This window comes from Thermobia domestica, chromosome 15 (assembly GCF_964235325.1).
Source record: "Thermobia domestica chromosome 15, izTheDome1.hap1.1, whole genome shotgun sequence".
Classification (NCBI taxonomy): Eukaryota; Metazoa; Arthropoda; class Insecta; order Zygentoma; family Lepismatidae; genus Thermobia; species Thermobia domestica.
The window spans coordinates 72,444,563-72,457,888 of record NC_137468.1 but is presented as its reverse complement, the minus strand read 5'-3'; the positions used below and the strand labels follow the sequence as shown (position 1 = coordinate 72,457,888).

The following is a 13,326-nucleotide window of genomic DNA, read 5'->3' as shown; positions in this document are numbered from 1 at the left end:
CCAGCTCCTTTAGCTTAGCCGGCATAAACGTGGGACGTAAAACTTAAATATCTCATTTCACTTCATATGATGATAACTAATCCAGAATTGCGATATGCATTCTCATTTTCTGAATTGTTTTTCTTACACTAACAATACATGAACATTCAGTTAATTCATTATATTATTTATGCAACTTGGTTGGAAATTATGGTAGCAAGACCATGAGAACCAGTCTCCAACATCCATCTTAACCAAGGCAAGGTATCTGATGAATTCAGTGTTACAATGACTGACTGCAACAGAATAACAAATAAGTGGAATTTTACATATTAATACATCTGAATTTTTATTTGCAGTTGGAAACATTTATATTTAAAAAAAATACTGCCACTGTTCGAGACTTTCCCGTGTAGCAAAACAAAGTAACAACTCAACTCTTGAGACGAGAACCACAGGAAACCACGGGCAGAACATATCAAGATCCCAAGAGATCAGATTTGTTGCATTCTTCTCTTTTATTATGTAAAATTACGTGGATTGTGTCAATACCACCTAGATTACACCAATAATCTAGGTGATGTTGACTGTGTAATCCTTAATGACAAATTGCAATTCTGCTCGCTTCAATTATTATACGATTAAGTGAACGATTCTATAGGGCTATTATATGATAGTGAAATACAATACTAAGTGCCCCCCCCCCCAAAAAAAAATACCATCATTGGATAAATGTTTGCAATGACATGAGTGAAATTAAACTTTTCTTCTTCTTCTTTCTTCAGTTCCATTACAAAATGGAGTAATTGCTGGCGCAGTTCTTCTAGCCGCATGGCCTAATTGCATTTTATGAAGTTATTTTCAGGCTGCTTTTCCTTTACTGAGGAGTTATCTGTATCTCTGCTCACCATTTGATAACATTTTTAACTTTATGCTTATTTGGAATATACATCCAACCTTTTTTTCCTATCCATTGTGGAAAAGTGTTAGTGATGAAATGTTGGTGTGTGTGAGGGAATGAAAAAAGGGCATATCATAAATAAAGTTCAATATACTTTATTTTATTAGCTATTAATACGGTCCCGTGTTTTATGTTTCGTTTTCTTTCAATGGAGAACACTCCAATTAATGAAATGAAAGCTTAGAGCTTATCATCCCAGGTTTATACCTGTTAGGCTAAGGGAGACGATGATAATGAAAGCAAGTGAATGACGGAAGAATTGGTGGAATGAAAAGTGGGAGGAAACAGGAGTACCCGGAGAGAACCCACAAGCATGTTATTGTCCACTACAAACTTGCTTGCTCGGTGATCGAACCAGGGACCCCACATACCAAAGGTAAGCGCTCTACCACTGAGCCACCGTAACCCCCACCCCCAGCACTCCAATTAACACGCATATTCACAAGTAATGGTATTTTTTCTTGTACTTTTTTTTGTGATTGTAAATGTTTCGACGTATGGATTTCAATGTGTTTCATATTAAGAGATTAAATATATTCGAGAGAAAAGAACCTTAATCTCTCTCTATATTGAAAATTACGTATTTTATGTTTCAGGAAGTTTAATATTAAAACTACGAGCACTCAGGTTATATTTCACTGAATAATTCGCTAGCAGCGGCTCCAGGGAGATACAATCGTACGCCCAAACCCCCTGTTGTTCTACGAACATTGGAGCGACATAAAGGCGGAACACAAGTGGAAATGTCAGTATATGCAGACATGTTTCGGATTGCATTGATAGATCCAAATTGTACGGCTCTCATTGGCTTCTTACGTTAACTCACCGGACAACCTTGCTATCATTTACGATGCACAAATATATTTGCGACGGCTATATTTACAATTAGGAATGTCATCTTTCAGCAGGACGATGCTCCTTGTCATAAGGCCAACGTTGCACTGCAGTGGTGAATTTCAATTGCTTCAATAACATCCGAAACTCACCCGATCTTAACCCAATCAAACGCATTTTCGATGTCATTGAACGTCAAATCCGAGTTCATAGATCAATTCCGCAGAATTTACGTAACTTCTGTGTGCAAATGTGGTGCGCCATGTCTCTAGCCAGCTACGAAGGTCTCATTGCTTCCATGCCAAACCACATTTGCTGCTGTTCTGCTAGTCAAAGTTGAACACATTAGATAGATGTTGTGGTTAGTCAGTGTAAAATTGCTAGAAAAATAGTATAATACATTATTTACTAGAAGAGAAAGCCACTCCATTAAATATATAAACTATCAGGAATTAACAGAAAATCAGAAAATTTTACACTTGTTGAAATTCAATGTGAAAAAAAAAAAAAATAGGTTTGCTCTTGCACTTGCTTTGTTTTTGTACTCAATTGTATGTACACTAATCACGTCATTTGGTAAAAGTATTGTGATATATAAAAGATCGATCTGAAACTGTGTAGTCGATTTTCATTCTGTATAAACATATGGGGGGGGGGAGGCGCTGTTTTGCTTATCCTACCCCTTGTCCACAAATCCTAAAACAACCAGTACCATTCACTAGAGTAGATAATGGATGTCTTTGGTTGGACACGAACCAGAAACCTTACTTGTAGTATGGACAATAAATTATAAAACTTACATAATTCATACACACACCCTTGTTTACAGGTAGCATGTATGTCATTTGTTATGATATGTGTATACCCATTAGAACCAACCAATCATAGGTGCCGATACGACTAAGAAAACAGTGAGATGATCAGGGTTGCCGAGCTGAGGAGATGAGATATCTTCCAATAGAACAGATAAGGTTTCTAAGACTAGAATTCCAGAGGCGGATCTAGGTCAATCTCGGGGGGGGGGGGGGAAGGAGCCAGAAGCCAGACTATGATAGGCATATCATGATTTTCTATAAACTTTCAAAAATGTATAAATAAGAGATTAAATTTGTTTTGTCACTTAAAACCTGGAAGGCCTAGGTCCCCCCTCCCGGCCCTGGGCTAGATCCGCCACTGGAGAATTCACTTCTTTTATTAGGACACTCTTCCGAGACGAGATAGTGTCAATTCTTATTTTATAGATGTTGATGGAATAAAATTATCTATCAAAGTGCTTTAGATATAGCAGCTATTTTGGAGTATCTATTAATTATTTCGACAATTTGATTGGTTAATCGTTTGTTTTAGCGTTCTTCATTGGCCATTTCTGTCAGGATCATTGGTGGAGAATGGGTTAGGATTAACCGTATAACTTCCATGTACTCTGTATGAAGTTACTATGAGTACTAGCGGGACTAGTTAACATTTAACGTCTTATTTGCTTCAAGGTCATGAGACAACTGTGTATAATATGTCTGTGATAAATGTATTCATGTATACCAATTTTGCTGACACGAACATGCAACGTTGTATCTTTAAGAACATGCAATCTTGTTATGTTTATTTCCCTCAAGGTCCCTAACTTAGTATGTTTGTTTTGATTTTACTTCCGTTTATTACGTTTGGTATTTTACCCTGTAAGATACCGTATGTTACAATTGTTTCACTTGATTGGCATTTCTTGACAAAAGTAAAATAAAAAAAGGACCAAAATAAACAATTTTTAGTTTATAATTACAGTTATAGTAATAATTCAAAATATATGAACTGTCTGCTTCTGTGTTATTTCTGTTTATAAACAGGTGTTAGGTAATCCTTTTGTTCGTTGAAGTTAAAATACAAACGCTATTATTTCTAAACAAATTAACAGGTGTTGAAATAGTTAATTACGTTCACATCGTTTGGTTTATTGTAAGAAGGGAAGATAATAACACACTCGATCGTTATTCCCATAGATAGTTTAGTTTTCCCCATCACACTACGCAGTGGCGGATCCAAGGGGGACGATCGCCTCCCCCCCCAATCGAAAAGGAAACTTTTTTTTATTATAGGCCTACATATAAATAAAACTCATCCCAGAGTTTGGAGCTCTTAAAAGTAGCTCTAAGTAGCAGTATTACAACCCCCCCTGAAGTCCGTCCTAAATCCGCCCCTGACACTGCGTCACTGAGCCACATTCACAAGACAGCGTAGCCTACGTATATTTGACTGAGTCTACACATTAGCTTCGAATTCCTTTCTGATTTTTGCTTAAATTTACGAAAAAAAAACCTTCAAAAAATAAACAGATAAAGGTGAATCAGCGTATTACACGAAAATAAATGTTAATTACATATTGATGCATGTTTTCTTTGTCTAGCAGACAATGTTTAGAACTTTGCAGTTCAACATTATATCTATCACTGGTAATAACTCTAAAGTGTGACAATACTACGAGATATTACAATATGTAAATTTGGGGGATTGTGCCCAAGCACTTGGAGGGGAACGCTGCTTAGAACCCAGTGGGGAGGGAGGATGAAAGCTTAAGTCCTCCTTAAACCTTTTTTTTTTTTTTTTTTTTTTTTAATATCCGAAGACTTCTTTGAGCCCCCTTATATTACATGGCATGACGTATGGCTAGAAAGGTGAGAGAAAGTTTTGCTAGGGGATGCCATGGCACCTTATTTTTGGAAAGTGGAAGAACATTTCAACTTATGATCTAACGGATTCTACAGGGGCATGGCTTCAGTGTTGTTTGTTACATGGTTTCATTGTAAGATGATCTAGCATCTGAAACTTTGTTGAATAAATAAAGTCTGTGTCTTCAAAGGGATGTTAAACCCAAACTCAGAAACGTCATTACACATAGGATCAGGCTTTCTTCTAGAAGGGGGAAGCAGCTGCACTGGAATACAATATTCTAAATGGTGTGTTCTGCACAGAGGTACTGATTTCTGTATAATTTTCGGAAGCCCGTTCCACTTTGTGTTTCGGGTTTCCTAAAGCGCCTGGAGGCAGACCCTTAAGATCGAAGCCAATAGCTCTGAACAAGTTACATGTAAACGCAATTTAATTTATCTTAGCTTCTGTAAAAGGAACACTGCCCTATCATCCATGCAGAGAAAATAAATTTCGAGAGAGATTGAGTTCATATATTCCCGGTAAGCACCTATAATTTGATCTGCATGTGAGCTGAAAATTGTCCTCTGTTTTAGTTTTAAATAATAATAATAATAATAATAATAATAATAATAATAATAATAATAATAATAATAATAATAAAACTATTTTGAATCCAGCGCCTGCTGGGTCCTTTAAAAAGCTAGTGAGTTCAGCGGATGGTGGTTGTATGTCTTGAACGTCTTGGTTGTTCATGTGGTATCTTGCAGGCAGCTTGACTTCCAAGGTTCCATGACGTTTTGAAAACATCTGCGACGCTGTCAATGAACCGTTCAACTATCAATGTTTACAGTTGTTTTCTATTTTGTAGAGTTATAAATTTTAACTCTCAAATGCTGTAATAGATGGACTGTGGCAAACCGTATATATGGTTGGCACATGATCAAATGAGTGGTGTGTGGTCAGCGCATTAGCTTTCAATATGGCTTTCTATAGCAGAGTTCTCTGTTCCACGTTGCTGTCAACACCAAGAATTTTGTGCCCCATGTGAACTGAATACGGAAACTTGCTAACCATACTATAACTTAATTGTCATATTAAATGGAACTTGTAATTAAAATAAATTAAAAATAAAGACAAATTTAGCAACGAACTACTACTTCTCAGTCCTGCAGCCAGAATACTTAAGACAGGGATAAACTTGAGCTTATCTTACATTATTTATTAACATATTGTTCTAAACCACCGATTCTTAAACTGTAGTTCGCGAACCCCTTGGGGTCCTTGAGTGCACAGCTCAGAATCCACAAGCCAAACTGAATTTTATTTTTCAGTATGGAAAAAATACGAGTATAATAATAATAAACATGGTGTGCAATACAATATTGTCATAATACTTTATATTATTATTATTATTATTATTATTATTATTATTATTATTATTATTATTATTATTAATAATAATAATAATAATAAAGCTGGCTTTTAGCAATGTAAGTTATGTAAGTACTTAGCAGACTTGAGACTGTAAACAATCTGAATAATGAAAAATAAATAGAACATACCGAATATTATCGTATACTTGAAAATATTCTCTGACATCTTTTAAAGAAATGGTAAAGGGGCCGGCAAAATGCAGATCATATCAAAGGGGTATTCGAAATCACACAGTCTAGACAAACACGAACTTTCAGAGAGACCTTAAGGTGGTTGTAGGAGGATTGAACCCCTAGTCCCCCTCTATCTAGACGACTGTTACTGTTTATGATCAATATACTCCAAACCATTACATATAAAAAAAATCAACCACACAAAGAAAAAAATAGGTGCTTGATGGTTGAAGTAACCTACATCCTGATTTAACCACAAAATAATTTCAGTAAATTTGTTTTGAAATAACATTTATCATGAAAGCGACATTACGAAACGGAATTAGAACATTAATAAAAAAAAATATTATAATGTCAGTAACTCGAAACATAAATTTTCCAAGTAAAGAATGGTTATAGCATTCTCAGGGCTCAATTCTCGGTGTGAAGCATAATATAACGTTAATTCTGCATCGGTAAACAATTCTTCTATTGATAGTAGAGGGTTTAATGCCACTATCAGAAGCGAGGCTGTCCCAATTATGACGTTGGCCACTGGCCAAGCCAAAATGCAAAATTATAATTAGAAAATAAAGAAAAAAGAAATACTGACACGCTGGAAGCCGATACAATAACCAATGCTGTTTTTAAATTTGAGACGAGTCTAAAATTAAATTAAATGTTGCAGGTTAGGATAAAGAATGGTGAAGGTGGAATGAAAAGTGAGAGCAACCGGGAGTACTCCGTTCTCCACCACAAACTTACTTACCCGGGAATCGAAACGGACCCCAGGCACAAGAGATAAACGCTCTACCACTGAGCCACCGTGCCCATAATTCTAGTCTTGTTTCCAAGACAAGACATTGCACGAGTTCCGTGACCAACAGTAGTTCTTCAAATCGTAATCTCAAACACTGCTTTCGTGTTACATGATTAATACGTAGTAAAAAAAAAAAAAAAAAAAAACTATCAATAGATAAAGTTATTGTACGAATATAATAAAGAGCATTTAAAAGTTTGTAGAAACGAGGTTACATTAAACGGCTACAAAATTTACGATGAGACGACTTTGCGTCTCGTCTCGTCGGCAAAACTAACAAGCCCTGTCTGGAATACATACAAATTTGACGCACACGTGCAGTTCTTAATACAAAACTACTATTATTAACGACGTGTCAACTACTGTAAATATACTATTTAATTAATATGTTAAATACTATATTGTGTGAATAAGCAAATCAATTTTAACATGCATTTCCGCAGAACTGAATCCCCCTTTGAAATCCTCCCCTCCTTTGCCCCAACCTGTAGACGCCAATGATCGTCTTGAAAAGTTTTAAACTACAATGCTCGCAATAAAGTCGTCCTTCAAGCGCCTTCTTCGACCACTACACATGATATTTAAATACCAAGCCCTTATCGCGAAAAAAAAAAAAAAAGCTACAGATTTGTCTGTCAGAGGCGGGTGTAGAAGGAAAAAACTAGGGGGCCAGCCAAAACCCAGACTATATTAGGTATATCATGGGTTTACTATAAACTTAAAAATATATGTATAAATAATAGGTTAAATTATTTTTCTAACTCAAAAAACTGGGGGGGGGCTAGGTCCCTCCGACCCGAACTAAATCCGCTACTGGTATATATACACTTCCGCTGGAATGACAAGATTAAATGTTACGTAAAAACAAAATAAGTTTTACGAAACTCATTGAAAAAAAAAATCACATGTGAAATGAAACGTTTCGAAGATATTTTTAAAAAAATATTTATGGATTACTAGAAGCACTTATAGTATATGAATAAAATGGAATTAAATTGTATTTCATCACTGAATGCACTTATAAACACAAATCGGGCCATTAACACTTCATAATTTACATCCCGTTATATGAGTAAGGCAAGTAATAATATATAATAAAAATGGAACACTTATTAATCACATGTAAAAAAAAGTTTCACTTTTAATATTGCAGTCTTGTATTTTTTGTTGTTGTTGTTTATGTTTTTAATATCACTGTTTATTTAACCATTTTCTTTTTTGGGACGTAGTATTTTGTAGGGACAAAGGGCATTTTGGCAACACGAGCATCCACAAATTTCTTTCTCACATTTAGTTGTAATTGAGTTTGCAATGCGCTATTTTCAATGGACACATAACCCATGGCAACATTGCAACCGAGGGATGGGGCGGGGCTACCACTGGTCACGTAACCTACTTGTTGTCCTTCTTCATTATGAATTGCTGTCTCCGCCCTGGCTGGGGCACCGTAGGACACAAGACCCACGCGCTTTCTGCGTGGCTTCTCCCTCAGCTGTTGAATAATGACGTCAGCACCCGGGAAGTCGGCTGTTTCACGCCGTCGTTTCCCGATCGTCCAGGTCAGACTGGCTTCCACGGGGGATGTGGATTCGTCGATGTCACGACCGTACAAGCATAATCCAGCTTCGAGGCGGAGAGAATCTCGGGCGCCGAGACCAGCTGGCTTGACATTGCCTTCTTTAGAAGCGATTAATTCTTCCATGATAGTTGCTGCACGATCGGCATGTAGAGAAATTTCGAACCCATCTTCTCCAGTATACCCACATCTTGTCACACGACACGCTGGATAACCACACACAGTAGTAAGAGTACTGTTCATAAAATATAAATGTCTAAGATCAACATCCACTAAAGGTTGTAATACTTTCGCTGCTTCCGGTCCTTGTAACGCTAACAAAGCACGTTCATCCAAAAATTTTAGCCCTACATCTTTGTTTTTGGCACGGAATTCACCCAATCGTGTTGTTAGAATATCACGCACTTTAGCACGACATCCTGCATTTGACACTAAATACAAATACCCCAAGGCCGTTTTCGTAACAATAAGATCATCAATAATACCACCGTGCTCGTTGGTCATCACAGTAAGAGTGCTTTGATTGTTGCCTAATTCTTGCAAATCTGACACTACTAGTCCTTCTAAAAATTCAACTTTATCCTTACCACGGATTTCAGTTTGCATCATATGGGAAACATCAAAAACGCTGCAATGTGTTCTTGTATGCCGATGCGAATCAGCAATTCCTTCAGTCCCATATTGAACAGGAAGAAGATAACCTGCAAATTCCACCATCCGCCCACCATGAGCTTCATGCACATCATATAAACAAGTCTTCATGGCCACAGCAGCTTGTGTTTGGGTAGCAAATAATCTTGCACATAATGCACGTTTGCAAACAGCACGAACACTTCCAGAAATGGACCACATTGTTTCGTTTTTGTGTTATTTTTTTTTTTTTTTTGGCACAAGTCTTATTTATTATTTTTTTTTTAGTTCAAAAAACACTAAAACATCACTCGCTAAATTAATTGTTGTAATAATGTTCACTGCACATTTGCAGCTACGTAATCAAACTAAAGGAACATTCCAGAGGACTCGTTCGTTCCCCGGACCGCTTTCGCACGCGTCCACAACACGATCACAACTCAACTGGTGGCTTGGAGCGTGATTTTCAGCTGATAGCTATACTGGATACCCCCATGCGTTCGTTCGCTTCAAGCATCCACCCAACAGGATAGCTAAATAGATGACGTATCGTCGGGTCACACAAGTGTATCTTTTCTCTACGCCCCCTTCTGAAAGCTGCTGGGGAGGGGACGAGGACTCTGATTGGTATACGAAGCCATATCCGAGTGCGAGGTCGAACTTCAAGGTCTTTTTCACTGTGCTTATACGTGTGTATCTGTGTGTGACTGCGTGTGAATGAGTCAAAAGAAACACACACAACTTCTTTTCTTTAAAGCTTCCCACTAGATAACACTTTTTAATATTTCTGTTACTTTTTTTATTGTTGTAAATTTGGCATGTTGTTATCTGGCTTTGTGCCAACATTGTTTGTTGGAAGTAAATGAACACCACCTTGCTTTTTTTTTTTTTAATGGGTTTTCTATCACTGAGAGCGGAACTGCAACTTTTAACTAGGAAGTCAGTGTGTGAGAAGAGCAGATAGCTACTCTGTAACATTGGTTAAACAATTTCTTCGCTTTCTTTCCTATCATGCTCTCATGCGTCAGTCACATGGCAGACCTCCTTTATAGCACAACGCTTTTCTTTGTTTTCACTTAAGCACTTCGTTCACTTCCTGTAACAACGTTTTGAGATATTGTTAACATTGATCTTCACAGTACGTCAAATAATGTCAATGAACAAAAGCCAACTTCTGTACTCTACCGCGTGTTGTTATTTCTACGTAACATTGACCAGAGGCGCAACTACAATCTTGGTCACTTTGACAAAATAAAATTTTGCTCATGTTCCCTACCATGAATTAGGGATGTAGGTTTTTATCTTGGTCAATTAGAGCTGGATGTCTCTTTCTAGCAGTGAAAGACTGTGGCGGATCTAGCCTGGGGCGGGGGCCTAGCCCCCCAGTTTTTTGAGTGGCAAGAATAATTTTATGCTATTATTTATATATTCTTCAAAGTTTATAGTGGACTCATGATATATCTATCATAGTCCGGGCTCTGGCTACCCCTCCCCAGTTTTTACTTTCTAGATCCGCCACTGGTGAAGGAGTAAGAGAAGGGACTTTAATGGTTAAAGTGGAATCGAATCTGGGATACCACACAAGACACTTTGCCACCATAGGGTGCTATAATTAGGAGTGTAGGCTGTGGTTAAGAGTTTTATTAAGTTCTGACTAGCGTCCTTTCTTTACAATCGATGAGTCTTGGACTGGAATTCGATAAGCCAGTCCTCCTGACTGTTCTATCAGGTGAATGCTGAGATCCTACCTTAAAATATATGTCTGACCAACCTCCTTTTTCATAGGTATTGTCATTATTGATTCCAGAATATGCTCCATCATTATCATAACCAATCATTGTCAATCCATTGCTGGTTGAAGATCTCTCCAACTCTGTGACAATACATGATTCAACAGAGAAGTAGTTACTTCAATTACAACTTAAAAAAACTGGAAACAAATATTTGAGTTGAGTTTAACGTCCCGTTCCGCAGCGAGGCTATGTAAGACGTGGACCTACTGATTAACGTGGAATCCGAACCACATGAGCTCTCACCGGGAATCGAACGCGGGTCTCCCACGCCAAATGCGCGTACGCTAACCGCTTAGCCACGAAGGAGCTCAACAAAAATTTGAAAGAAGCAAAACAATATATTTACATTTCTAGTTACCACCGTTTGTAAATAAGAGTGCAGGGCTTTCTTAAAGCGAAGTGGGTGACCAGAATTTATTTTTAATTTTCACAAGAAGTGATGATTTCAGAACATTTGCCCACAGCGGGAGGCCATTGAACGAATGAACTGAAAATAGTAATGCGAAAATGCTGGTAATCGAGGTTGAATTCGATTAAAGTAATCCTCCGGTGCAATTTCCTCAATAACTATAGCCTGAAATCATTTACTCGGTGGCAGGGGTAAAAGTGGATCTGAAAAGGTGGAGGGACGGTAGGTAGCGGCATGTCGTCACCTCACGCCGTACCCCCTGTCTATCTTTGCCCATTGTAAATTTTTAGAAATGGGGGGACGCCGTACATATTTTTTCGAGCTGGGGGACCGCGTCCCCCGCGTTGCCCCACACTTTTACGCCTGCTCGGTGGTGAAGTACTCGTCCCACGTGTCATAGCCTCGCTGCCGAAAGGGACACTAAAACCCTAATCAAATCAAAATCTTATGAGAACGAATCAAATCGAAATCTTCAATCCCACAACATGTAACTTTTTAAACTATAGGTGTATCATGTCCTTGGGTTTTCTGGATTGGTTGGTTGATATGAAATAAATATTGCAGATTTACGTCCCACGCTTACGCCTTGTAGGCTAAAGGAGACAGTGATGATGAGAAATGAATGAAATAGTGGAGTGAAGAAAGTAGGAGGAAATGAAAGAACCCCGAGAAAACCCACGTACACGGCGTTTGTCCACCACAAAGCCCACTTGACGCGAGCTGGGATCGAATCAGAGACCACACACACACAAGAGGTTAACTAGTTGATTTGAGTAGTGTCCCTTCCCGTAGCGAGAGTAAATGAAACATGGACTTATAGTTCAACGTGGAATCCGAACCACATGAGCTCTCAGCGGGTATCGAACCCAGGTCTCCCGTGCCAAAGGCACGTACGCTAACCATGTAGCCACGAGAGGGCTCTTTAAATTTTGTTTCTGTTTTTAGTTCTGTAATTCTTCTGTCATCATGTATTTTGTTTATGACGCATCCTTCTTAGTAGTCTACAATCATTGATAATACCTAAATTTTTCACAATCATCCTGTAACAATACAAATGCTCCAGTGCAGACAAAGCAACCATTTTAAAAATAACTTGACAACAAAGAATGGTTCAAGCTCAAATAAAGTTATGTTAAAACATTTAAAACGATAACCATAAATAACGAATGTAATGTCACCTTAAATGACGCACCTTTGCTCTGTTGGCCTGTGCGTGTAAGTCAGCTGATACATTGCTCTCTACCGCGACAACGGAAAACATAGTTGCTAATCGCGCAGAAAAGTCTCTGAACGTTAGAACAATATTGAAATTCAATTATCCAGCATTTTACTTCAGAGCAGCAAGTACCCAGCAGCGGCAATAAGCTCATTGATATGCATACATTAATTAGTAAGTAGTGTATTAATGCAAATCACTAGTTTAGTTGGTTAATCATCTTATGTAGGAGAAATTATAGTGACTCAAAGAGAAAGCATACTAAATTTAGATAACTGTTTGCTTTCTTACGATCAGTACGTTCTAAAGCGCTTGGTGCTGTCTTTTGAGGGGTTAATCATTTACAATACTGCTTTCCTTCATCTTTTTCCTTCCATCATACTTTCCCTCCATTACTTGTCAAAAATCCAACATTTCCTCAAAATATTTAATTAGCTTTAAAACTATTTAATTACGGAATCAAGCATTAAATCATTTAAATGATTGCTTAGTTGTCCGGCACAACACAAACTTTAAATATTAATAATAATAATAAAAAAACAATGTTATTAAGTCTGCAATGTGAAGCTTTCTCTACAGAATTTTAGTACCTTGCGTATATATAAGTCTTCTTTCCCTTTCTTTTTTGTCAGTATATGATCGAACTAATTTGTGGGGTAATTTTTCTGATGTTTCAATTTCTTCATCAAATCACAAGAATCACTTGAACATTATACAATAACGGAACATATCGCAGATTGGACTACGCTTATTGACTTGAACTGCTTTTATATTCTGGTAATCATGTAAAATAATGCACAAACTACATGTCTCCCATCTCAACACCACTCGGTCGAAAAAGTGTACAAGCTTCTTCAGGCGCTGGCGCAAATCTTGGGG

At 37.6% G+C, this 13,326-nt stretch overlaps 1 protein-coding gene across 1 annotated transcript; it reads right to left on the bottom strand.

The window, feature by feature from the left end:
* Positions 1-7,752: 7,752 nt before the first annotated feature.
* LOC145671081 (aminomethyltransferase, mitochondrial) lies at positions 7,753-9,657 on the bottom strand. Its single transcript, XM_081739824.1, has one exon. The coding sequence runs from the start codon at positions 9,249-9,251 to the stop codon at positions 8,022-8,024; it is 1,230 nt and encodes a 409-aa protein (XP_081595950.1). The 5' UTR covers positions 9,252-9,657; the 3' UTR covers positions 7,753-8,021.
* Positions 9,658-13,326: the final 3,669 nt, after the last annotated feature.